Source organism: Galleria mellonella, unplaced genomic scaffold (genome assembly GCF_026898425.1).
Source record: "Galleria mellonella isolate WM207_F2 unplaced genomic scaffold, CSIRO_AGI_GalMel_v1 utg1737, whole genome shotgun sequence".
NCBI classification, from domain to species: domain Eukaryota; kingdom Metazoa; phylum Arthropoda; class Insecta; order Lepidoptera; family Pyralidae; genus Galleria; species Galleria mellonella.
In genome coordinates this window covers 1-27,552 of record NW_026442017.1, presented here as the reverse complement: position 1 = coordinate 27,552, position 27,552 = coordinate 1, and the positions used below count along the sequence as shown (strand labels likewise).

The 27,552-nt window shown below is 48.2% G+C and overlaps 2 protein-coding genes across 2 annotated transcripts; both read right to left on the bottom strand.

Moving 5' to 3' along the window:
- Nucleotides 1-1,653: 1,653 nt before the first annotated feature.
- LOC113513997 (jerky protein homolog-like) lies at nt 1,654-4,620 on the bottom strand. The gene is made up of 4 exons (XM_052893458.1): nt 3,632-4,620; nt 3,062-3,518; nt 2,449-2,583; nt 1,654-1,734 (listed from the first exon to the last, which is right to left on the bottom strand). The coding sequence occupies exons 1-4, from the start codon at nt 4,618-4,620 to the stop codon at nt 1,654-1,656; spliced, it is 1,662 nt and encodes a 553-aa protein (XP_052749418.1).
- Nucleotides 4,621-24,569: 19,949 nt separating this feature from the next.
- LOC128200335 (uncharacterized) lies at nt 24,570-26,756 on the bottom strand. The gene is made up of 3 exons (XM_052893455.1): nt 26,666-26,756; nt 26,383-26,444; nt 24,570-26,060 (listed from the first exon to the last, which is right to left on the bottom strand). The coding sequence occupies exons 1-3, from the start codon at nt 26,754-26,756 to the stop codon at nt 24,570-24,572; spliced, it is 1,644 nt and encodes a 547-aa protein (XP_052749415.1).
- Nucleotides 26,757-27,552: the final 796 nt, after the last annotated feature.

Here is a 27,552-nt window from a genome sequence, read left to right as displayed (position 1 = left end):
ACAAAATTAATTCAAATTAAAAATTACAAGGTGTCGATTGAAAATTGTCCGGCGCAATACGCTGATAGCCATGAGGTGCAGTGTCCATGTTTTGCTTTGTCTTATAGTGGCCGCTGCTCGTGCCACGCTTTTCGTGAATTATACTTTCGTAATGGGCTGAGTAACACAATAAACATTGTGCCTAAAAACATATAAATTGAACAGTAGTATTATTTTATTGTTAACTACGGAATTATTGTCTTGGGTAGTTCTTATGGAGTACAATGGCATATTCGTAGTTGTAGTTTTGTCTAATATCTGTATGGATCAATATGTGACAAAAAGACTCACCAAAGGGAAAATTACAAAAAGGTTATCATTCATTTTAAATGTCGCCGATACCTACCAGTCGCATATCTATATATATTTCGGTTCTTTTGGTTTTTAATAAGGAAGAGTTCATCACTCATTTCCGTGTTGGTGTCATTAATTTTGTGACTATTGATGTTTCCTTATTTGTTTGTGATGCAAAAAATTGTCTCTTTTAATAAAACAACAAAATATAAACTTTTTTTAAGGTTTCAAGTACGACTGCGTTGGAATACAACAAGAATGTGCTTTCAATACCATAAATTTTCAATGTAATGTATCTTTAAAACGCTTACTTCATCAGTGTGTTCACGATTGAAATCTGTGTACCATATTAAATATCTTGTTATATGTTGTGTTTTCCAAATACATAACAGAGTATGTAGGGGACTGCGTGAAATTAAATCTCTGACAAAAATAAAACAATAAATAGAAAGTTGAATCCTTAGATTGTTTGCCAATATTAAAAAAAAAAATACATTAAATTGTACTGGGTTATCGTTATTTTGTTGGTATTTGTTTCAATTGTTGGAATACAGGCTAGAATAAAAAGAAAACAACCGAAGGGTGCAAAAGAAAAAAAACATAAAGCAATTTTAAATATTACAAAAATGTAATTGTAAATTGCCTACTAAAATTTCTGAATGACTGAAATTCTATTACCGAGAATACCAGTCCTAGATCCATATATCTCTTAATTTTGATAAAGGATTTTTCCTAGATATTATATCTATCATATATACCTATTACTCATCTTTACTAAAGGATCTTCCTGTTTGTCTGAATAAAAAAGTGTACCTAACTAAATGGGTTTCGGAAAGTTGTATAGTTTTTGCTATATTTAGATTGTCGATAAATATGTATAATAGTTGCCAATGGAGGAAATACTCAATTTGTCTTTTTTTGTAGTCTGAGTGGAAGTTGATGATTCATTTTGAAATAATTAATTATTCATTCGTATTCAAGAGTTCATTCGTTCCCGTGTTGATCTCATTACTTTTGGTTACATGGTTACCATTGATGTTACCATATTTGCGTGTGGAGCAGAAAATTGTTTGTTGCAAAGTAAAATCTGTGGACGTGCGAGTAATAGAAATTATAAAATATTTATTTGATAAGGAAGAGATTATAACTCCTACTAGTCCTATATGTATATATCTTTTGATTTTGATAAAGAAAAAAGGTCATCAGCCGTTTCATAGATATTGTATTTATGATACGAATATATATTACCCGTCCCTACTGCAGTATCTTTTTGTTTATCCAAATAAAACAATGTACCTTACTAAATTGGGTCTCGGCAAGTCATATAGCCTTTGCTATGATTTTATTGTCTTTGAATGAGTTCCTAAAGGAGGAAATACTGAATTTGTCTTTTTGTGTGATCTGAATAGAAGTCGGTAATTGTATTTGAAATCAATAAGGTTTATTCATTCCCGTGTTGGCCTTATTAATTCACGTGAATCCACGTTCTAAATACAATTAATTTAAAAAAATAGTAATAGAAAAATTCTTATTGGCAGGAAATATTACAAATATGTACAAACTATGCAAAATGGGCTGGTTTAGGTGATGTCGCTTGTGTCACAGTACAATGTGTACGAGTATGACTGCACAGCGCTGGTCTCCAGCCAGTCTCAGTCTTAATAAAATAAAAAATATAAAGTGGTTTCGGGTGCGACTGCATTGCAATAAAATTTTGATACTTCATCGGTGTGTTCACGATTGAAATCTATTTACAAAATCAAATATCTTGTCATCTGTTGTGTTTCCCAGACATACAATAGTGTTTGTACGGGAGTGTGTGAAATTGAGAGATCGAAAAATGCTATTTTAATCTATTATAATGTGTGACAAAAATAAATCAATAAGTACATTTCCATGAGGTGAGTCGTCTACTTGTTTTGCCAAGTATTAAAAAAATTGTCTAAGTTTTCTACAGGTTTGTCGTTATTTTTCTCAATTATTGGAATACAGGCGTGCAAAAATATGAAAAATATGCAGGTATAATGTTTCACGTTATTTGTTATATTGAGGCGAAATAACTTCCAAAATAAGAGAATAATAAAAAAAAATTACATAACATTGGCATTTACGAACTTTTGCCCAACAATTCGGCAAATAATATGGATAGTCTTCGCAGTTTGTGTCGGTGTACGAGTTTCTCAAAGAGGAAAAACTCAATTTATGTTTTTGGTGGTGAGAAACGAAGTTGATAATACATCGGAGTACAGGCTAGAGTAAAAAGAAAACGAGCAAAGGGCGCAAAAAAACGAAAATTTATAATTTTAAATATTACAAAATTAATTCGAATTAAAAACTACAAGGTGTCGATTGAATACAGTGGACCCCCGGTAATCCGGCAAACATTATGCAGGGCAGTGTCGGACTATCGAATTTGTCGGATTATAGACCACTGCCTAAGACCCCTATAGTCCGGATTTTTTTACGAAAGAGTACCTTGTAATCCGACAAATTACATATCTAATGACGAGAGTCTATACTATATTATACGTACATATGTATGTACTTTGAAGTACAAATCAGACTTAATTTATGTAAGTCGAATTTAGTAAATTAAATAACAATTGAGAGCTTACGTTTTATTATAAAATTAAGCATAAATGCACATACATATCTACCAAAATAATCAAGAATTATTAATCAAAATCATGTAGTGAATACTATATCAAATTATGAAGCTTTGAAATACATATTCATCAATTTTTTTTTGTTTAAGGTTGTTATAACGCGAGATCAGAGCTTTGTCCCTCAGTCTTCTCAAAAGTAAAAGTTCGTTGTAGGATGTACCATTCTCTTCAGCCCATTGTAAACCTAGCTCAAAAGCGTTAACTGCGTCTTGATCTGTGACTTGTGGAGCAGTTGCAATCACGTCGTCGTTATCTTCCTGATCGTTTGTTGTATTATTAGAAACCTCTTTTATAATATCTTTGTCAGACATTTCAAGAAAAACATTTTCTTCTTTATCCATTCCACGGTACCAGACTTCCAAATCTTCCGGACTTATCTGTGTTTCAGTAGAGACTTGTTCTATAACTTCCGAAGTTACACTGATTTGTGGATCGTTGCTAGGAGTGGTGATTATATCTGGCCATAACTTTTTCCAAGACGATTTAATAGTTGATGACGGTAACGCACTCCACGACTGACTAAGAGCAAAAACCAAGTCTTTCATATTAAATTCTTTTAAAGTTTTTTCTATTGGTTGGTCTTTTGATACGGCTCTCAAAAGTAGGTTTTTTTATAGTCTTGCTTAACAAACTGAATGATGTTCTGGTCCATTGGTTGAATCAGTGCAGTGCAATTTGGCGGAAGAAACATCGCAGTGATGCATTTATCCTCAGTTGTCAGTTCTTCTTCAGACGGATGACCGGGAGCGTTATCAAGAAGCAACAACGCTTTTTGAGGAAAATTATGATCTTTTAACCATTTTCTAACTTCAGGTACGAAGCATTCATCAAACCACTTTTTGAAAAGGTCTTTTGTCATCCATGCACTTTTTTGTCCGTAATAGTGTACAGGTAAATCAATGTTTTTGAATGCCCTTGGTTTATTAGATTTCCCAATGACCACCATCTTAAGCGCGTGTGTACCTGCAGCATTAGCACATGGTAGTATGGTTACACGCTCTTTACTCACTTTTCGTCCAGGTACGTCTTTTTCGTTACAAGAAACGAAAGTTTTGTTAGGCATCACACGCCAAAAAAGCCCTGATTCGTCTGCATTATACACCTGTGACGGGTCAAGATTAAAATCGTTCACCTTTTGCAAAAATCTTAATTTAAAGGGCTCTATGCAGGTGGCATCGTTAGAAAGTTTCTCTCCTGTAATAGTCATTAAACGTATGCCATGACGACTTTTAAAACGTTCTAGCCATCCTTTGCTGGCCATAAAATCATCTTTTTTTGTTATTTCCTTATAAAAAAACTTAGCTTTCATCGCCAACATGGGTCCCGAAATTGGTGCATGCCTGTTTCTTTCCTGAAGAAACCACATGTACAAAGCTTCTTCCACTTCTGGATGTTCAGCTTTCTTGAGTGTCTGTCTCTTGCCTGGCCCGCAGTCAGTAGTTGACACGAACTTCTTAATCTTCTCGTGGTTTTTTTTAATGTCATAAATTGTAGATCGGCCTACGCCGTATTCACTTGCTAAACTACTGAAAGTTTCATTGCGATTTAAGCGATCTAAAATATCACATTTTTCTTTAATTGTCAACGTTTTGTGCTTTCGCTTCTGGGTTTGTGACGACATTACTAGGTACTACATATACTTAATACACAATGAATAAATAGTAAACAATGAACGTACGCTAGGCCGTATCGCTATCACTAGTAGTCAAATTCAAACTAAGTAAAACAATGCATATGCGTCGAGCACAATAGCGGTGGCGCGTACGAGTTGTGACCTGTTCAAACTTGCGTGATCTATATTAGCAAAGATTGTCAAACATAATTCTGTCATGTCGGATTACAGGGGGCGCCGGATTAGACAGGGGCCGGATTATCGGGGGTCCACTGTATTGTCCGGCGCAATACGCCGACTCGCCATGAGGTGCAGTGTCCATGTTTTGCTTTGCCTTGTAGTGGCCGCTGCTCGTGCCACGCTTTTCGTGGATTGTACTTTCTTAATGGGCTGAATAACACAATAAACATTGTTGCTGAAAACGTATAAATTGAACAGTAGTGTATGTTTATTTTAGCAGCTGTGCTGGTTATCAGCCAGTCTCTTTTAATAAAACAACAAAATATAAACTGGCTTCAAGTACGACTGCATTGGAATACAACAAAAATGTGCGTGTAATGTATCTACAAAACGCTTACTTCATCAGTGTGTTCACGATTGAAATCTGTGTACAATATTAAATATCTTGTTACATGTTGTGTTTTCGAAATACATAATAGAGTTTGTAGGGGACTGTGTGAAATTGAGACGTCAGAAAACAGGATTACTTCTTTCAGACTCTGACAGAAATAAAACAATAAATAGATACAATTTCCATCAATTGAATCGTCAAATTGTGTTTCAAGTTTAAAAAAAAATCAATAAATTAAGTTTCGTACTGAGTTGTTGTTATTTTGTTATTGTTTCAATTGTTGGAATACAGGCTAGAACAAAAAGAAAACAATCGAAGAGTGCAAAAGAAAAAAAAAACAGCAATTTTAATATTACAATATTAATTGTTATTGCAAATTGCCTACTAAAATTTCTGAACGACAGAAATCGATTACCGAGAATACCAGTCCTATATCTATATGTCTCTTAGTTTTGATAAATCATTTTTCTTAGATATTTTATATATCTATCATATGTATATACCTATTACCCATCCTTACTACAGGATCTTCCTGATTATCCGAATAAAACAGTGTACCTAACTAAATGGATCTCGGAAAGTCCGTATAGTTTTTGCTATATTTTGATTGTCAATAAATGATTTCCCAATGGAGAAAATACTCAATTTGTCTTTTTTGTGGTCTGAATGGAAGTTGATGATTCATTTTGAAATAATTATTCATTCGTATTCAAGAGTTCATTCGTTCCCGTGTTGATCTCATTACTTTTGGTTACATGGTTACCATTGATGTTACCATATTTGCGTGTGGAGCAGAAAATTGTTTGTTGCAAAGTAAAATCTGTAGACGTGCGAATCCATGTACTAAATAAAAAATTTTAAAATAGAAATTATAAAATATTAACACTAGATATACCAGCTGTTTACGTATACCTATTTGTACCAAACCAGTCAAAATGACAGGTGCATTAGAAAAAAGGCTTATTGTGGTTTCCAGTCTATATTTACTCTTAAAAAGGATAAAAATAAAATTGAACAATATTAAGTATAATACATAAATGGATTTATAGACATTGTCAAATAACAAAACATTTAATTGTTTACAGTTTGTTGCTCACAATTTGTACATGTGTAGATTTTGCTGCGTGTACACTTTCCGCATAGACTTTTTTTTTGCATTTATTGCAAATATTTGTAATTTTATTGTTATTGCAATATCCTATTTGACACCATTTTCGTACAGGAACAGTGGCATTTGTGGTTGGTGTATTGACTTCGACTGGTTTTTGCCTTGAAGTCTGATATTCTGAAGCAAGTTCTTCTGCTAATCGAAACAGAAAGTTTTTTCGTGAGATATTTTCTCCTGTAGTGTTTTTGTACAATATCCAGCTATTTATTGCGGCTAAATCTAAAATATTGAAAAATACTTGAAGTGACCACCTTCTGGATCCTGATTTCACCGTATATTTTCGTGCCATTTGATCAGTAATATCGACGCCAAATTTAGTATTATTATAAAACGATACGTTGAGAAACGTTCCATGTTGTATTTTTTCCGTTTGCAAATTTTTGGCAGCTCCCTCTTGTTTGCGCGTATTGTTCCAAGCAACGCAGTATTTTTAGATTTTAATTTTAACGCTAAAGGAATACTTGTAAAAAAATTATCTGTTGTTACAGTTCTACCTTTCATGGTATATGGTTCAAGAAGTTTCATCACGACAAATTCGCTTAGGGGGGTTGATGCATTTCGTGTCTCGTCTTTTCCTAAATACGGAAAACCATTTATCACATATTTCGTCTCTACATCGGACGCTAACCAAAATTTTATGCCAAATTTTTGAGGTTTATTTGGCATGTATTGAGTAAACCTGCATCTGGCCTTTGATGGAAATAGTTGGTCATCCACGGTAATATAAGCTTCCGGTTTGAAGCAATTTTTACTGTTTTCAATAAATTTATCCCAAACTGATAAAGCGAACTTATCTGTCTGCAAACGTTGACTCCTCTGATTTTTTTTTGTCGAAACGAATGTATCGCAAAATCTCAGTAAAATCACGTCTACTTATAGTGTTAGAGTAAAATGATGGTCCCCACTTGTTATTCCACAAATATTGAAGCCTCAAATTATTTCCTTCGTACGCTCCACGTGCATATAATATTGCTAGAAATGCCTTAAATTTTTCTTGCGTAATTGTCCAGTTTTTCCCCAAAACTCGAGAGGCTTCTAACTCAGTACAAATTCGAATATGTTCCAAAATGTGGTTGTCAATCAGTAATAGGAACGTACTACTTAGATTCCCGTCCATAATGTTTCTTTTAGCACATGCTGTTGTCCCGTGTACATCTTTAAAAGCACTATGAAGTGGTAATCTACCAGCAATACCTCCTTCAATTCTCGTCCAAATAGTTCCGTCGGAAGCAATTTCAGTTTGCTGATTTGGTACGTTACTTCCACATTCATCTTCAGAACTGGAAGGGAATCGCATACATCGTCGTGTGCGTTTGTTTAGAATATTTTCGCAATCACTGTCACTTGACTGATTTATATTGTCTTCATTAGGAATTTCCTCATCGTCACTTTCGATAATAGCACTACTATTATCACCATCACTATCACATAATTCACTCTCTACATCTGAACATTCCTGAGGTATGTTAGTTGCATTTTCTAAATATGTAGAAAGTTTTGCTTTTTTTGACATTTTTCGGGGCTCACAATCACTATAAAAACTTTGTCTATAAGAAAAATTCTGCGAGTTGAACAAAGCTAGAAACAAGACTTTACATATCTAGAGCATTTACAAAACAAATGCTTATCAAAATGACGTCATCAACACAATGACGATAGTGAAAGAAAAAAGACGATAACGAAAGATACAAAAGACGCTTCTGTGCTATATGTACTGCAACGGTCTCATGATTCTTCCAAAATCATAATTTTTTTCATAAAAACACAACCTGTCATTTTGACTGGTACTGGTATAAATGTCAATAACAAAAATAATATTTATTACTAATGTATAAAAAACAACATTAACTTTATAAAACGTGTTCTTTAATTATAGCAACAAAAGTCATAAATTCATTTGTGAAAAAAAAGTTTTATTTTGTAGGAATTTTGAATTGAAATTGTACGACCAGTCTAAATGAGTGGTCTGGTAAATCTAGTGTTAATTTGATAAGGAAGAGATTACTCCTACCAGTCCGATATCTATATACCTTTTGTTTTGATAAGAAAAAAGGTCATCAGCCGTTTCATAGATATTGTATTTATGATACGAATATATATTACCCGTCCCTACTGCAGTATCTTTTTGTTTATCCAAATAAAACAATGTACCTTACTAAATTGGGTCTCGGCAAGTCATATAGCCTTTGCTATGATTTTATTGTCTTTGAATAATTTCCTAAAGGAGGAAATACTAAATTTGTCTTTTTGTGTGGTCTGAATGGAAGTTGATGATTCTTTTTGAAATGAATAAAGTTTATTCATTCCCGTGTTGGCTAAAAAAAAATAGTAGCAGGTGTAATTTTTCATATTATTTATTATATTCAGGCTAAATAAGTTCCAAAATTAGAGAAAAATATAAAACAAACTACATAACATCATTGGCATTTACGACTTTCTGCCAAACCATTACGCAAGTGATATGGAAAGTCTGCAGTTCCTATTGTCGGTGTACGATTTCTTCAAGGAGAAAATATTAAAATTTGTGTTTTTTTTGTGGTCTGAAACGAAGTTGATGATACATTGGACAGGCTAGAATAAAAAGAAAGCAAGCGAAGGGTGCGAAAAAAAACATAAGTTTATAATTTTAAATATTACAAAATTAATTCTAATTGCAAATTACATGATGTGGATTGAGAACTCGCCGGCACGATACGCCGACTCGGCATGAGGTGCAGTGTCCATAGTATGCCGTGCCGTGTGTCAGCCGCCGCTCGTGCCACGCTTTTTCCGCTCTTTTTTTTATTTTATGGCTACCATGTATGTTTTTTTAACACCGGTCTAAAGTAGTAATCCACAAATGTTTCTATTGGTAAGAAAAACAATTTTTCATCAAATAAATCAACTTGTCTGTATTAAACTTGTCTTAATTTTCTTGTGAAAAGTTTAAATTCTTACACATCGCGATTACCAAACTTTCATTATAATCCGTAAACATTTAACAAAACAACAAAAATCAATAAAAAAAAAAAACTTAAAAGTGTCTTCTTTTTGACAACGCTTTTCAAATTATCCTTAATTTACTGAATTTCTTATAAAATAAAGTTCTCTCACAAAACTATTGAATCGAGATAAAAAATGAACACAAAATTATTAATTAAAAAATAATTCTATCAATATCAACGAATCTTTAGCCATTTTATTATCTAATCTATTTCTGTTATTGAAAAACCTTTTTTAAAACGTGGTAACGTTGATTTTTTGGATGATGTCTTCTCAACGATATAGTTGTTCGACTTTTATACCTGGCCATCGCCAAAGTTGGACTACCTTTTAGATTACATTCACCATGATCCCCGCATCAAATGCCGAAAGCACCTTGCCAGGACACCTATTCCCCATCTTACAAGCACATGATCATCTGTGTTAATAACGGTGTTAAGATTTATTTGTCGCTTCTTGGAAATTGAAGTCAAAGGAATGTCTTCATCCGATTCTTGGCTAATATCAACAATATCATTTGTTTGTAGCATATTTATTACAGTATGATCCTCAGCTAGGATATTTGAATAATTGAATGTCATCATTCTTTCTTGTAGTTCAAACTAGACGTCCTCGTCGGGCAAATCCTGAGTTGATCAGCTATCACTCATATAAGAGCTGCAACTTGTAGTAGAATCATGACAAACGATGGCGTCGTCGCTGGACTTTAGTAACTTGTCGTTCGGTGGCAGTTTTCTTTTGTTTTTTAAGGGCGCATTGCGTCAAATCAGATAAACTGGGGTTCTTCAATATGTGCTGCAGAAATTGAGAGACCAGCAAGAACATTGTTTCTTTTTTTTATTTTGTTTTGAACTGCGTTTCCATCAATTCGTGTTTGCTTTAATCATTGCATAAACGTTCCTTTAATTAAATGTAAATTGACTGTACGGTCCCGTTTAGGTAGCCTGTTCAAAGGTTCGTCTTTATTGATTGGCATGATTCTCGTTTTTCCAAAATCAGTCATTATATTTTCGCGAGTAGCTGTCAAATTATTCACTGCATTTTTTATTAGAGGAAATTGGTCCTTTGGGATTGTTGAAAGTCGTCTTCCTATCTATCTGTGCTTCCAGTTTAGTGATACCTGTCGCCACTTCTGCTTTAACGACCTGAAGAGAGCCACGTCTAATGATTGTAATATATGAGTGGAGTTTGCAGGCAAGCATATGAAACTTATATTATGTTTCTGACATTCTTCTAGAAAATCCTCCTGCAAAACAAATAAGAAAAATAGTTAAAAATAATGGACAAAATTATTTTGGCCAAAGTAATACAAAACTTAAGATAAAATCTATAAGCAATTTTTTTGACTACATCACAAAAACAATTACTTTAAAACTAACAATTCTTGTTAATATCTTACTACACACTTGATAACAAACATATTTACAGGACTTTTGAATATAAACAAAAATTCACCTTATTTATCCGTTACATTATTAGAAGTTTACACTGCAGTATTTTGGAGAAAACCAAACATTTCAAAACAAGCTACAATAACAAATGACAATAAACCCCGCTGTCGCTTAGCACTATTTTACCTAAATTTCTTTAATCGCTATCTATTTATTTCCACGTGTACTTTTCCGGCAGATTATGAGATCGGTTTGGCGGGAGGTTTCACTATCCCAATATAATTTATAATATATCCCAATATAATATATCCAATATAATATATCCAAATGTGTGTGACTAGCGGCTTAGTGGCGCTTAGCATGCCGATGCGGGCTCGCTCTGCGCGGTCTTCGCCTGCCGAGTGAGACCCCGTAGGGGGAGGCCCAGCAAGCTGCCAGCGTGCGAGTGAGCCCAACGGCTCTGTGTGCTAAGCGTCAGCTTCATTGTTTGCTGCGCGCGTGCTGGCTATGAGCTCGCGCGCGTAGGGCCTTGAGTCTGGCGGCCGCGCATGTAGCGGGGCTAGACCCTTGAGGTGGTCCCATGATGATGCGTCTACGCGCGCGAACATCTTGGTGGCCAGGTTCTCTATTACCGCGTCCAAGGTGGACATCTTGAGGTCCCTCTCGAGTGTGGTGTTCCTCACGTACCTATGTGCGCCGGTGATGGTACGGAGCGAGAGGTTTTGTTGAGCTTGTAATTTTCTTCTGTTGGTACGACTCAGATTTGGGTACCACGCCGGCGCAGCATAGGTCAGCCGTGGTCTGATGTAGGTTTTAAAGATTGTAGTCTTTACCCCGAGAGGGAGGTTTCCCTGGAGCGCTGGACGCAGGAGGTGCCTGGCAACTCTCGCCTTATTGCACACCGCGTTTGTGTGAGCGCCGAAAGTGAGCCTTCGATCTATGACCACTCCAAGGTAGGTGACGGTGGCGGACCACTCGATCGGGGAGTCGCACAGGTGTTGTTTTTGGCTGAAAAGGATCGCCTGCGTTTTACGCACGTTCACCGATAAGCGCCATTTCTTGAGCCATTGGGGTAGTATGTCCAGGAGTCTTTGGATTTTTGTTGCTGCATGCGTTGCGGTGATGGACGACGCGATATAAGCCGCATCGTCTGCATACAGCGCCAAGGTGGTCTGGTGGGTGATAGGTATGTCATCGGTGAACTGTGCGTATAGTGCCGGCGATAGGCAGCTTCCTTGTGGAACACCTGCGCGGATCGGACGCTCTCCCGAACAGGTTTGCTCGACCGTCACCATGAATCTCCTGTTCTTCAGGAAGGAGGCCACCACTTGGATTAACCTTCTTGGCATGTCCGTCTGGGTGGCCAACTTGTACAGCAGACCGTTGTGCCATACCCTGTCGAACGCCTTTTCTATGTCCAGGAATACCGCTGCCGCTGTCTCCTTCTTGTTTAGAGCGACTGTTACGGCGTGCAACGTCCTGGACAGCTGCAGTGTTGTCGAGTGTTCAGCCCTAAACCCGAATTGCTCCGGTCTCGGCGTGATGTGTGGCATCATGTGCCTGAGGATGAGCCTTTCGAATATTTTCGAAACATGCTGCAGTAACGTGATTGGCCGGTAGGACTCTGGCTTCAATACGTTCTTACCGGGCTTAGGCAGCGTGATGACTTTGCCTATCTTCCATTGGTCTGGGAAATGCCCTGTGCGAACAATACCGTTGAAGAGGTGCGTCAGTGTCGCTATGGTGCGTCGCGGCAGGTGGTGAAGTGCCATATTCGTGATATTGTCGCTGCCTGGGGCTTTCCGAGGCTTCGTCTTTCTGATTTCACGCTGCACTTGTCCCGGCGTGAAAACTATGGGGTCCTCGTGGGGTGGTAACGAGGATGATAGGTAGTTCGTTATGTAGTTATCTACCATAGCAGCATGTGCGTGGTCCTCTGCGGGGTTGGGCTGAAACTGGCGTTCGAGGTGGTCGCCAAGAATCTCTGCGCGGTCTGCTGCGCTGTACCTCGGAGTCCCGTCGCTCGCCAGTAGTGGACGGACTGGGGGTTGGGCTTTGGTCAGCCGACGACACAGGCGATGGATGTTGTTCCAGTCGTCGCCGGCGTCTTCTATCATACGCTCCCAACTTTCTTTCCTGTAGGACTCGATGTCTTTTTTAATTTCGGCCGTCAGTTTGTTTACTCTCGCCTTGAGTAATGGGCATCTTGACGACTGCCAGTCCCTACGCAGTCGGCGTTTCTGCGCCAGTTTTCTGCGTGTCGCGGCCGGGATCCCGTCGAAGTTCTTGCGGACCGGGCCGGGTTGAGCCGCGTCTTCCAGGGCGTTCTACATAGAGACTGTCAGACGCTTGGCGAGTTCTTCCACATCGGTAGGAGTTGTAATGGTGGCGGTGGGTGTGTTGCTTTGCATCGAGTCCTCGAATTGCTCCCAGTCGGTCCGGCGGCGAGGGGCCAACGGCGTTCGGATCGTTGGGGTTTCCGGGATATCCATGCATACTGGTAAGTGGTCGGACCGGATGTCCTCTAGGAGGACTTCCTGCGTCGGTTGGCTGTTTAGGCCCCTGAAGAGTGCGACGTCTAGGACGTCAGGGGTCCTTGTGGGGTCGTGAGGATAGTGAGTTGGAACCTCAGGTCCTTGGACGGTGATATCCATTCTCTCGACTATCCTCAGGAGTCTTTTACCTTCAGCGGTGTCATGGTTTGAATTCCACGCCGTGTGTTTGCAGTTAAGGTCTCCTGCCATGATAGTGGGTATCGGCGAGTCGAATATGGCCTCGACATCAGCCGATACGATCCTGCTTCCAGGTGGTTTGTACGTTGCAAACACACGGGTGGGGCTTCCTGCGACGTTTAGCTCGACCCCGAGTGCATACAGCGTGTTGAGTTGCACTTGGGGGAGTGGCTGGTGGGCAATGTTTCTTCGGATTATTACAGCCAACCCGCGATATGCCTTGTGGCTGTCCGTGACCTCGTCTTTACGATATACATAGTATCCCGGGATGTGGAGTTTGTCGACGGCCCCAAGTTGCGTCTCAGATATGAGACAAACGTCGACGTTATACTCCACTAGCAGCAGTCTTAGGAGTGCCTTTTTGTGGCGGACGCCATCCGCGTTCCAGTGGACTATTCTTGTACACATTTTGTCTGTGTCAGTCTCACTAGACCCGCGGTGATGGCCGGCAGAGGGTCTGCGCCGGACTGTACTGCAAGGAGTACCTCCATCAGGATACCTATCATGGTTTTTAGGAGGTTTCCTGTGCTAATGGAGGTATTATCCTGGGCGGGTTGCTTCGCCTTCTTCCCCTTGTTCATCAACGGTTTGTGCACCGCAGAGGTGGTGGTGGGTGCTTCTAGTGGTTGAAGGGCGGCGACTGCAGGCGGATGCGTCGTGCGTTTAGCCACTGTTTTGTTGCCAGTGCCAGCGTCTGGGGTTTTCTTCACCTTCTTCCCCTTACCCCTCTTGCGGTTTTTCTTGCGGGCTGCTGGTGCTGTTGTTCTCCGCTCAGTGGCTGGGTTTGCCGGGGCCATTAGACTGCCCTGGCTGGCGGCTGCAGGGACCGAGCGGCTGTTGTCTCTTGGAGCGCTTCTGTTTCTCGTGAGCACCGCCGTGCCGGCCTTCTTGGCACGGGATTCTCTCTTGTACTCCGGGCAGGCGGTGCTGTTGGCTGTGTGCTGGTCCCCGCAGTTTGCACACGTGGGTGGTTCTTCCCTGGGCCTCGGGCATTCCCTGGCCGTGTGCTCCTCTCCGCAGCGGACACACGCGAGTTTTCTGTGGCATCCGTACGATGAATGGCGGAAGCTTTGGCATCGGTGGCATTGAGCCGGGCCTTTCTTCCCCCGCCATGCTTCAATTTTGATTCCCGGCATACACAGCAACTCGCTGACTTCGTATATGCCGGGGGTGATGCCTGGAGTGCGCTTTAACTGGGCGTAGAATATGCAGCCTGGACGGCCCTGACGGGCTTTGATCTGCCTGATATACTCGCTCTCGTATCCGAGCTCCGTCAGGGCTTCTGCGATCTCGTCGATCGGTGTGTCCGCTGGAATGCCGCGGATAGCCGCCACCTTAAGGCTTTTCTCAGCTTGTAGCTGGTAGGAGAACCAGCTGATTTTTTCCTTCTTTTCTAAGTCGGAGAGGTATCTTTGGATGGTGCGATATTCCTCCTCCGACTTCGGTGAAAATCTCACCCCCTTCCCATACGGGCGAGCGTTCGGTGCGAAATTGAGCGTTGCCTTAAGGTGCTTGAAGTGGTGGACCCAGTTTGGCAAGTGTTCCACTATGAGCGGAGGGATTCTATTCTTTTTGGCCGCAAGAGGGGTTTGTGCGGCGCCTGATGTCGTTGTTCTCGTTGTTTGCGGTGCCGACGTTCCAGGAGGTGGAGCTGGCGCCTTGGCTACGTTGGCATATGTTGCTGGTAGCGGGTCTGTGTTTGTGGCTTCGGCTGTCCTATGCCGTAGCCGAGGGTCTCGTTGTGGCATGGGAGTCTGTTGTAATGGCGGCGACGATTCCTGACAGGGACGCTTGTGTCCCTCCTCTGTTTCTTCAGGACTTCTAGGTCGTCGCGCCGGTCTCGTTACAACAAATTGCTCACTAATGCTTCTGGCCAGCTCCATTTCCTCTATGGGGGGCGTTGGCTGGTCCTCGAGGCGGGCAGCTTCATCCCCGACCAGAGCGGCGATCCTCTCCTTCATGCCTTGTGAGAGAAGGTCCGCGGCCAGCACTTGCCCCAAGATCAAGGAATCATATTCCAAGGTTGATCTTGGTGAAAGGCTAGCCCGCGTACCTCCGCTCGGCAACTGGGAGAGTCTCGCCGCTCCCGGCACAGGCATGGGCCGAACACCCGAGGACAAAACGCCTGCCCCCGTGTAGGCTTCTTCAGTCGGCGACGCTGGAGACATCAGCACTTCTCTTGAAGAAGAATGGGCGGCGTGGATGGCACTGGTATGTTTCATCGATGACACTGGCACTGGTACTGGCACTGATCGCGATGATGGTGGTGTTTCTCGAGGGAGCATGGCTCCGGGACTGGATTTATATGACTGATTCGCGGCGGGCGCGGCCTGCGAGGCGCGCTGGGCATCGGCGTCGCCCAAACCGGCGCGAGAGGTGGTAGCACTCGCGTGGCCGCGGATCGGCGCGGGGGATGTTCGGCGTCTCTGTGGTACGATGCGCGACGCGCGAGCGGGAGCGCTCTCTCCCCCGCGGGGGGGAGATCGCCGATCGCGGGCGCTGCGCACGGGCGCGCGCGGGGAGAGGAGCAGCGGTGGTAGGTCCCACCCCCCCTGCGATGATGGTACACTATGGCCCTGAAAAGGGCCTTTTTCATCCGGCCGTCTGGCCGGGCTCGGCATCACTTTCACTCACTGACACTTAGCACTTATGCTTCATTTGGTGTCCGCTTGTAGATGCCGTTGTGCGGCTCTTGGTAGTAGCCTCCCGCGATCCTTGCTTCTTGGGGGGGGCCAGTCCCCAGATGGACGTCGAACTTAGTGTGGCTCGTCTCAGCTGTCCGTGACAGCCGGTCGTTGCCCGGTACGTTTGCAACAACAAACGCACCAGACAACGTCTTCTTGTTGGCGCTGGCTATGGAGGGTCCGAGCGGTGCGACGGCGGTGAAGGCGACGGTGCACGCAGAGTTGAGTGGCGAGGGCTCGTAGCTCGTCGAGTGGTGGCGCACACGCCGGTGCACGCGGTGGCTCTGCCACGGCGGTTGTTCGGTAGCGCTGGCGCGGTGATGCACACGTTGGAGCTCCTTGCGGTGGCGCACACGCAGCGAAGATGAAGTGGTGCTGCTGCTGCGATGAATCTTCTGTCGATTTTCACTGTTGCTGACGCTGCGACTGTTTGCTGATCCCCCATGCCGCACAAGAAGAAGGGGTTCATCCGCGACCCTTTACAGGGTTGCAGGTGCGGGCCTCGGGTGTGCACCCTTTACCCGGGCGGTCTGCACAGGCTGCCGCCTGTGCGTCATTAATTTTCGACCCGTGGGGTCGAGCCGACGCTATTGTAAATAGCGTCGGCTGAGGGAATAAAGTGGGGGGGAAGAATGAGCGTTATACTGTGTCGTCGACCTTGCAGGGCCGGTTTAACCGTCGCCCTGCTTTGTGCCTGCTGTGCGCAGGAGATCTCGCGGCAATGCGCGTGTCGCGTCCGGTGGGCGCGCGTGGAGCGGGGCTAGGTCCCTCAAGTGCGGGTGGTGGCTGGCGTCCGCCCGGCTGAACATTGTACGTGCCAGCCGGCGGACGAACTCTTCCACCGAGGGGACCGCGAGATCTCGGGCAATTACGTCGTTACGTACGTAACGACCCGCGTCTGCGCACATACGCAGAACGCAGTTCTGCTGCGCCTGCATGCGCCGCCTCTGTGCGTCGGAGCACAGCGCGTACCATGCGGGGGAGGCATACGTCAGCTGCGAACGAATATAAGTCTTGTATATGCCTATTTTCGTTCGCAGCGAGAGATTGGACTGTAGGACCGGTCGCAGCATGGCCCGCGCGGTCCTGGTCTGTGTGACCGCGCGGTTAACCTGTGCTGTCATGTGCAGCGACCGGTCGATCTCTACCCCTAGGTAACGCACTGTGCGCTCCCATGAGATGGGTGACCCACGGAGTTGGAGAGGCGGCGGATGATGTGAGCGGCTTCGAGTCAGTAGCGCTACCGTTTTCCCCACATTAACGGAGGTGCGCCACTTATCGAGCCATTCAGGCAGGCGGTTCAACAGACGCTGCATTCTGCGTGCAGCGTAGTTGGCATTGGTCGACGACATGAAGTATGCACTGTCGTCGGCAAATAGAGCTAGGACGACATCGCTCTCTCCCTCGAGGAGCTCATCCCTCAAGGTGGGAATGTCGTCCGTGTACGTCGCGTATAGCGCTGGGGAAATGCAGCTGCCCTGCGGCACTCCGGCGGCGATTGGGTGGACGGCTGAGTCCACGCCCTCTACCGAAACATAAAAGTTCCGGCCTCGTAAGAAATTGTCTATTACCCGCACGTAGGCTTGCGGCGTGCTAGTGTGCATCAGAAGTTTGTACACTAGGCCGTCGTGCCACACGCGGTCGAACGCTTTCTCTATATCGAGAAAAACACCGACTACGCGTCGACCGCGGTTATGCTCGACGGCCATATGATGCAGCACGCGCGCAAGTTGGAGCGTAGTTGAGTGGCCGCCCCTAAAACCGAACTGCTCGTCCCGTGGAGTGACGTACGGGTACAGCCGGCGGAGCAGCGCGCGCTCGAAGGCCTTCGCTACGTGCGGGAGGAGTGTTATCGGCCGGTAACTGGCCGGGAAACGTTTATCTTTCCCGGCTTTCGGGAGGGCGATGACTCGGCCGAGTTTCCAATTCGATGGAAAGTGGCCGGTCTGGAGTATACCGTTGTAGAGCTTAGTAATAAATACTAAGGCTCTACGGGGCAGCTGGGCGAGTGCAGGCGTGGGTATTTTGTCCGCTCCGGGCGCTTTGCGCCTAGGTAGGCGCTCGATGATGCGCCTTACCTCGCCGGGCGAAACGAATTTAATCTCCGTTAAGTCCGGCGTCGGAGCGGTGTGAAACTCGCCTACGCGACGTACAACGCGCTCGTGGTGCTCGACGACAGTGCTGGGTGCGTCGGCGGCTACCGGATTGGCAGTGAACTGCCCCTCCAGGTGGTTGGCCAGGACTTCTGCCCGGTCAATGGCTGCGTAACGACGTCTGCCCGTTTCATCGAACAACGGACAGACGGGGGGTCGTGCCTTAGTGAGCTGTCGGTTTAGGGCGTACAGGGTGACCTGGTGTTCACCCGCGTGGGAGATGACACCCTCCCACGAGGAGCCACGCCAGTCGCGGACTCCTTCCGACAGCTCCGCAGCGAGACAGTTACGCTTGACCCGCGGACAACGGTTGCGGGCCCATAGGCGGCGGAGTGCTCTTTTGCGCGACAACTTATCACTCAAGTGTGCCGGCAATTCGACTCGGCGGCGAGCTGCCGAGTGTATGGTAGTTGTGGCCGCCTCTAGGGCGCTTTGAATGCGCTCCTGTATATCGATAGAGGCGGCCTCTATTCCCTCAGGCGTGGAAAAGTCGCCGTCGAGAGGAATGTGCTGGAGGCTTGAGCGATAAGCCGTCCAGTTAGTACTCCGCCGCTCCGACCTGTGCGATGTGGTGACGACCGCACCTAGGTCAAGCGTGGCTAAAACTGGGAGGTGTTGTGTGTCCAAGTCGTACAACACCTCCATATTGACCGGGCAGGGCACTCTATGCACGAGTGCTATGTCCAGAACGTCTGGATATTGTCTACGATTCGTGGGAATGTGTGTTGGGTGTGCGGGTCCCAACACTTCGTAGCCGTGACTGTCTGCGTCACGGAGGAGTCTAGTACCCTCAGGCGATATCACCCGACTTCCCCAAGTCGGGTGTTTAGCGTTAAGATCGCCCATGAGTAATGTGGGACTCCTACCGTCCAGTACGTTCCGGACATCGGAGGGGCAGAATTCACTGACCGGGGGGCGATAGGCGGCATATACTCTCAGTTCCGCGCCGTCGATGTTAATGCTCACTCCTATGGAGCGCATGACGCGGAACTCGGGGAGCGCCAACTGCATGTGTACTATGTCGCGGCGGACCAGTACAGCGGTGCCACGGTATGCCGTACCGGCCGGAGACCGCTCGTCCCGTCTGTACACAAAGTAGTTGGGCACCCTCAACGTCTCCTTGGGAGCCAACTTGGTCTCCCCCAGGAGTATGATATGCACATCCTGGGTTTGAGCAAGGAGACGGAGGCCTTGTACCTTATCCTTTATCCCCCCGGGGTTCCAGTACAGGACGCGGAGAGAATTACTCCGCGACTCTGTACTGGCTGATTTTGGCCAATCCGGCGAGAGCCGCCGACTTTATGTCCTCTCCGGCCGCTAGGGCCGTTAGGAGGTCTGTGAGGAGCCCTATTATTAATGTTAGGGCTCCATTATCTGTTACTATGGGTAATTCGCGCGTCTGTTGTAGTGAACGTAGTGGCTGGGAGGCCGTCTGGGCCGACCGCCACGGCGGTTTACTCGAATAGCGTGGGGCGGCGCTCAAAGACGGCCACGCCCCCTGTCGCTCGTTCACTATGTTTTGCGCCATCTGGCGGCGAGCGGACGAAACCGGTACAGACGCGACTGTCGGTAATGCAGTCCCTCGCCGCGCAGATGTTTGGAACGGTTGAGTTGGGGGGGGAATGAGTCCCCGTTGCTCGTACGCGGCGCGGCCGCGGGTTTGCGTCGGCGGGGCGACCCCCTCGAACGGCGTCGATGTAACCGCGTTTTGCTCGCGGTTACGACGCCTCCTGCCGGCCCTGTTGCGCCTTTTGCGCTTGGGCGCCTCACCACGATTAGTGGGTGGGTTTGCCGGGGCCATGAGTGTGCCCCGGGACGACATCGTCGGTGGGACGACTGTCACCGGCACCGGTGCCAGCGGTCGGAAAGTTCGCTGCGGCACCGGTGCGCGTGTGGGAAGTTGCGCCTGAGTCGGCGCCGACTGTGCGGGCGCTCTTGCGCGTCTGTTGGCGCCGGGGGCGCGCGTCGGAGCAGCGGGGGCGGCAGGGCGGGTTTGGATCCCCCTGCGGCGCGCCTCTCTCTTGTAAACCGCACACCGTCTATCGTTGGCGGTGTGCGGCTTGGCGCAGTTTGCACAGGTAGGCTTTTGGTCGCGCGGCCGGTCGCAATCAGCGGCCGCGTGTTCACCGGCGCATCGGACACATTTGATGAGCCGGTGACAATTGGCCGACGAATGGCCGAATCCCTGGCACCTGTTACATTGTGCCAGGGAGGAAGTTGAGGGCCGCCAGCCCTCGATTGTGACGCCACGCATGAATAAGAGTTCATGCGTGGCATAAAGACGATCCAGCTCGTCCTTGCTCAAGGGATCGAGCTGGGCGTGGAATACGCAGCCTGGGCGGCCGCGGCGGGCCGGTATACCCCGCACTAGGCGGACGGGGTACCCAATTTTTTCGAGGGCGTCCGCTACCGCGTCCGAAGTGGTGTCGGACGGGAGACCTCTTATTGCCACCTTTGTGGGGAACTCGGAGGCCAGGCTGTAGCAATACCAGCTGATTGCTGGGTCAGCTGCGCCGGCCTCGGTTAGGTATTTTTGTACAAGACGGAACTCCTTGTCCGTCTTGCACAGGAATCTGACGCCCTTGCCGTAGGGGCGGGCGTTGGGCGGTTCACCCAGTGCGCGGGTGAGTGCGGCGAAGTGGTCTGTCCACCGCGGCAGACATTCCACGATAATGGGCGGGTATTTGCCCTGCCCAGGCTGCTTAGGGTCGATTGCCTCCTTTGTGGTAGCGGGAGGCGTCGGTGGGCGCGGTGCGGGAGCGGCCGCGGCCGCGTCCGCGAATGATTTCGTGGGGGACAATGTCCCCACGGAGCGGACCTGTACGTCGACACTCTCCAGTGCGACGTACGAGGTCTCGTCATCCTTATTGGGATGACCCAGGGCGCCTAAGGCGTCGAAATCCATAACTCGCTCGTCCTCGCTGTCGACAGAGGGGGCAGGCGAGGGCGAGCGGGGGGGTGTGGCGCGCCGTGTATGCGGGCGCGCCTCGCACGGCGCGTTCACCGAGCGAGACGGTCGGTCGGTGTAGCGCGGTGTGGGAACGAGACGGGGCGACGGCGGTGAGTCGCCTGCGTCTAGCCGCTTCTCTGACGGAGTTCCCGAGAGAGCGGGCGATGGTGGTGTGCGGCGTTTGGCGGCCGTAGACGGCGTGGCGCCAGATAGGTCGCCGCTCGGCTCGGCGCGTTCCCCTTCCGCAGCGATTACGTTGCGGTTGGCGAGTGCTAACCTTGCCTCACGGCGGGTGTGAAACGGTCCCAGATCTGTCTCTGGGACCGGTCGGCTACTGCCTGCCTGCCTCGGCACGGCTTCCCGCTGTGGCAGTGGCGCCGGCGCCCTAGGCGCCGACGCGGTAGGAGTGCGGGTCGGCCGTTTGGCCGACTCAAAAGGTTTGCGGGGGGGTTTCCCCTCGCGCTGAGACATTGTTGAAGATGGTGATGTTGTAGTCCCTACGGTCCCTAACGTAGTAGCCCACGAAGGGCGAAGGGGTCGCTGGACCAACACCGCCCAAGTGGGGACTCAGGCGGTGCCCTCAGTCTCGCCGTGGGTGCACTTGTTCTCCCTGTGAGACGACACCCTACGGTTTGTAAGAGGAGGGTGTGGGGGTTGGAACCCCACGAACGAACCTTACTGCTGGAGAAGGGGGGGGGGAGTCGACACGGCCGGGAAGACCGTGCTCTCGACCGTTACCGTGAGTGCACTTGTCCTCCCCGTGAGGCGACACTCTCCGGAACGGCCGAGAGGGGTGCGGGGGGACAGAACCCCGCGACGACCTACGGTCCCTAAACCCTACGACTCGACCGTGCCCTGGCGTGTAGCACACAGGTGCCTACACTGGTGCACCCAGGTGCACGGACTATCTCCCCGTCGGCTTGTAGCCCTCAAAAGGGCTGACGGCCTCGAGTTCGTCCTGAAAAGGACGTCCTACTCGGCGGCGGCACGAAGACACGAAGCTCGCGGGCACGTGTAGGAGGAATCCGACTGTACACTCTTACGATTGCACAGTTGATTCCTCGGCGGTGAGCTGTAGCGGCGGCTGTGGCGTCCCACGGCGCTCGGCGGCAGCTCTGGAGGGCTCTCGAAGGCGCAGGAGTCACGACGTGCTGGGGAAGACGCTACTCGGAGTCTCGACGGTCGCCCGGAGTACTCACGAGAAGGATCACGCACGAACACGACGGTCTCACTGCAGGCGCGGGAGCTCTCTCATGCCCATGCCGCACAACTTTTTTTTTTTTTTTTTCGTACTGTTTTTGCTGTTGGCCGCAGATGGCCTTTACAGCTTCACCGAGCGCGTGTGCAGGGGCGAGTGCTGAAGGCACTCCAAGCCCGCGAGAGGGGAGCGACGTGAGGCGTCAGCTCTTTCAGATGGACTGCGGTGTTTGCGCCCGAGGGCGCCCTAGTGGCTCGAACCTCGACTCAGGCCACCGCACTTCGACCCCCGTCAGGGCAGGGGTCGGTAGATCGAGGGGGGGGTCGCCGCCGTCGACGTTGGCGGACGAGACATACGAACGGCGCACGGACAGACGTCTGCCCGGTCGATGACGCGAACCGGGTGTGCTGGGTCTTCGTCCCCGCCGGCGGGGACGGTGTGTGCGATGTGTTGGCATGTGTGAGCTCGCGGAGAGACTGGAAGAAGGTTCCGCGGAAGAGGTCCCGCTGGTGTCGTTCACCGCCGTTATGGGGTCGTCGGGGTCGATGAGTGCGTGCCTCGGGCGTCGCCGTCGGCGTTTATCGTTCTCCTTAGGGGTGTACGCACACGCTTTAGCGATGAGCGGGTTTGGGTGGGTTTCAGCGGTGCTGAAGTAGCGTCGAGACGCTTCCTTCATAAATTTGCGAATGGACTGGATTTTTAGATCACGATGAAGATCTACGTTGCGTACGTACCACGGGGCCCCCGTGGCTCGCCGCAGGAACTTGTTCTGCACCACCTGAAGGGTGTGCAGGTACGAGGGAGGGGCGTGCGCAAACACGACGCTTGCGTACGTCATGACTGGCCGTATGCAGGCCTTGTAAAGTCGCAGCTTCGCATTTAGCGATAGCTTGCTATTTACATTGAGAAAGGGGTGGAGGCGTCCCAGTATGAAACTGGCCTTGCCTCGGACTGTTTTGATATGAGGTGCGAAGCTCATTTTTGAGTCGAGTTCGACACCGAGGTATTTAGACCTCTTAGCCCACGGAATGGGCGTGTCGAACATCTTAATTGGTTCCGGAGGCGACAACTGATTATTTGTCGTGAAGAGGACGGCGGCGCTTTTGTCAGGATTTACCTCTATGCGCCATTTGCGGAACCACTGGCCCAGCTCGTCGGCCGCCCGCTGTAGTCTTTTGACCACGGGGGCGACCGACGGGCTGTCCGTGTATAACGCTGTGTCGTCAGCGTAGAGGGCTATGTGCACTCGGGGCTGGCGAGGGATGTCGTTGGTATACAACGCGAAGAGAGTGGGAGAGAGGACGGTCGGCTCCAGTCTGTTACCGTTCTGAGTTTAGGCGCTCCGTCGGCTGGTGGACCTAGGGTGAGAGTGACGGGGCGGTGGTCGGAGGTTAATTCGGCATGGACCTCTATGGAACTCAGCCTGAGGGCTACGTTCTTTAGTAGGGCCAGGTCGAGAACGCATGGCTGGTGCGCTGGGTTTGTTGGGTAGTGCGTAGGATGCACGGGCGGAAGGATGTCGTAACCCAGGGAGACCGATAGGCTTTCCAGGGTTAGACCGTTTCGGTTTGGGTGGACACAGCCCCAGTTGCTGTGTTTGCTGTTTAAGTCCCCCGCTATGATCACCGAGTCCCCCAGGGCCAGAAGGGCTTGGAGGTCGGCGCGGAGAATCTTTTTGGCGGGAGGAAGGTATGCCGATACTAAGTATATCGGTCTATGATCGGTCATCGCTAGGAGACACACCGAGACTTCGATGTTTTCGAGCGGGGGCGTGTCGATCGGGATGCATTGCAGAGACCTCCTGTAATAGATTAACGTACCGCCGCCTCGGCTGACGCGGTCGTCTCTTTTGACTAGATAGTTCGCGATCCTAGGATCGCGCATCGAAGGTTTCAGGAAGGTCTCCTGTACGAGGAGAACGTCCACCTGATGGTCGGTGAGGAATACGCCGATTTCGTCTTTCTGGCTGTGAAGTCCGTTGGCGTTGAAGAACGCCAACTTAACGGACCGAGGTTTGCACCTTAGACCTTTGCGACCCATAACTTAAATGGTGAAATTTGACACCGCGACTAACACGCTGATATGCTCGCAGACGGCTGCGAGCCTGTCCTGTGGGGTTTTCGCGAGCCTCAGCTTGGAGGCCAGGGCGGAGATCTCGCCTGCGTCAATGGCGCAGGCGAGCTTCGCCACCAGTGCGAAGTCGGCGGCGAATCCAGTGCCGCTGACCGCGCTGAGCTGCGGGGTGGGGACGGGGGGGCCGCTGCTTTGGCCGGCGTCGGGGCTGCAGTAGGCGCAGGGGGCGGGGGGGTCGCCTTGACGACCGGAGGCCGCACCCATGCGTTCTTGGGCGGTGGGGGCGCAGTTGTAGGCTGCGGGGCGGGTGGGGGCGCGGGGCGCGCGGCTCGAGGGGCCGGGGCTTTCGCGACCTTCGAGGGGGCGGCCTTGTTGTGGCCGGGACGTGGGGCGCGGGGGCAGCCGCGGTAGTTGGCCGTGTGGCCCTGCTGGCCGCAGAGCACACAGCTCGGAGGGGTCTGAGTGTTTGCGACGCGGTCGCATTGTTTTGTGCCATGGTCTCCCAGGCACTTCACGCAGCGCTCGCGTGCGAAACAGTTACGGGCAGAATGCCCGTAGAATTGACAGCGGTGACAATGTCCGGGGTAGGTCCGCTTGTTGGGCGGCTCAACAGAAAGGCCTGATATCAGGCAGACTGTTTTAATGTTAAATATTGCCTTTCCCTCGGGGGAAAGGTCCAGGACTACAAGCACCATGTCCAGTGGTGCTTTTGTTCTGCCTCGGTACATTCTGTGCACTTCGTGCACAGGATACTGTTGCGAGCGTAGATCTGCCAGGACCTCCTGGCAGTCTATTTCGCGGGGGACTCCCCGTATGACTACGCGGAGTCTCTTTTCTTCTTCGAGGGCGTAGGTGTGGTAGCCCACACTGTTTGCCCTAAGGAAGGCGGTCAGGTGCCTATGGTCCTCCGGAGTGGGGACCGTTACTTTGATACCCACGGAGGTTACCCTCGCGTGGGTGAAGGAAATGCGCTTTTCTTTAAGCGCGGCAGATACTTTGTTCCAGGACGACTTGTCCTGGATTACAATTGGCGGGGGTTTTCTGCACCCCGCATGATCGCGGGTTTTAATACCCGCGGTGGACGGGACGGCCGCTCCTTCTGTGGAGCGTTGGGTTTTGGCCGGCGGAATGTTTTTGTTTTTCTTAGCGCGCTTAGCGCGCTTGGCCCCAACTACAATGAAGTCCTCGTCGGAGGAGGACTGGTCGGTCGCGGACGCGGCGTCAGAGTCGGCCGATGGAGTGTCGCACTCCATGTCGGCCGGAGAGGGTGGACGGCTAGAGCCGTCGGAGTTGGAGGACGATGCCCCCGGTGAGGCCGGAGACACGTCCCCTGGGGACGATGGGACGGAGGACTCCCCGGCGTCCTCTCGGTTAGAGGACGCCGGCGAGGCGGGAGAGTTTTCGTGCACCACCGGGGTGCCGATTTCCTTACGGAAGGCATCGAAGATGCCCTTCCCAAATTTCTCTTCTAAAAATGCGAAAAATCGCGGGAGGTCGCCCTGGGAAACCTCCGAGGTTCCCATGGTTACCCTCCTGTACGGACAACCCTACTAGTTTGGTTAGTAATAATTTATATTTTATACACACCCGACCGGGGTCGGGTGCAATATTAAAATCTGGCTATTAATTTATTATCTATCTTATCAATAAGACTGCAAATACGATAAAATGTAACTAAGAATAAAAGAAGCCGATAACCGTTTCTAACGGTCGATGTATAACCGACCGTTATCTTATCTTATCTAATCTAGCTAACGGTCGCCGCCGGGCCCGCCCGGCGGCTTGTGTAACAGTTTCCCCTTCCCCTAGGGGAGGGGGGTGTGTACTACTATTCGTAAACCGCTAAAGCGGTAATGAGTGCCTACTCACCGATACACCTGCAGCTGTGAGTGGTGATCGCGTGGGGACACTGTTGGTCACTGTCACAGTCACTACACAGTCACTTCGTGCACTTGCCCAACAATACCGGAAAAATATTTGAGATAACTCACTGGAGAATTGGATTTACTGATGACGCGACGCGGCGCGAATCGTGTGCGTGGTGGGACGTGAGATGCGATGGGACGCAATCGAATGAATGATGATGGGTGCCGCACAACGGTAGGCGGCCTATATTTATACCCCGCCCGGTCGCACGGTAACAAGTACTAACCCACACCGGTGAGTCTGTGCGAGCGGGACGGGGCGAGTTTGAGACGGACGCGCGACTCTTCTGAGCGGCACCATTTGGCGTTATTATTCATTTATTTATGTTATAAACATTCTTATTTTCTATTATTATACAATTTATCCTTATTTCTACTGTGGGTAATTAAGGACTCGACATAATGAATGCTTTATTTCCCTTACAAACTAAAACATACATTCTATAGACAACTATAAAGATAACAATTTAAATGATTAAAAACTAACAACTTATGTTAACAATCAGTATATAAAAATGACTATAAAATATCGCTATAAAACTATATTATTATATATAAAACTATAGTTACATAAACAAATTACAGGGTGGCCCATAAGTCCTTAGTAATGAAAAAAATTTATTAAAATAAAACTAATTACACTATGAATAATATTTTTATTTGTAAATATAGCTAGAAAAACAGGAATTATTTTTTGTAAATAACGTCGTCCAAATGTAATCCGTTACAGTCACGGCACTCTTGCAAACGCCTTCTGAAATTGTCGATGACTGCGCGGCACGTCACTGCTGAAATGCTTGCCATTTCTCTGCGGATGTTTTCTTTTAGGTCATTAATTGACCGCGGGTTAGAGTCGTACACTTTAGCCTTAAGGTAGCCCCACAAAAAAAATCCATTGGAGTCAGATCCGGGCTACGTGGTGGCTAGGAAATGTCTCTTCTCTTAAAGATAACTTTGTTTGGAAAAAGTTGACGGATAACGGGCATAGCAGTATTGGAGGTGTGGGAAGTTGCTCCATCCTGTTGAAACCATGTTCGGGCATTAAAGCCTGAAAAGTTTTGCAATTTTTGTGTGAAAAACTCCTCGATCATGGCCACATATCGCTCCGAAGTAA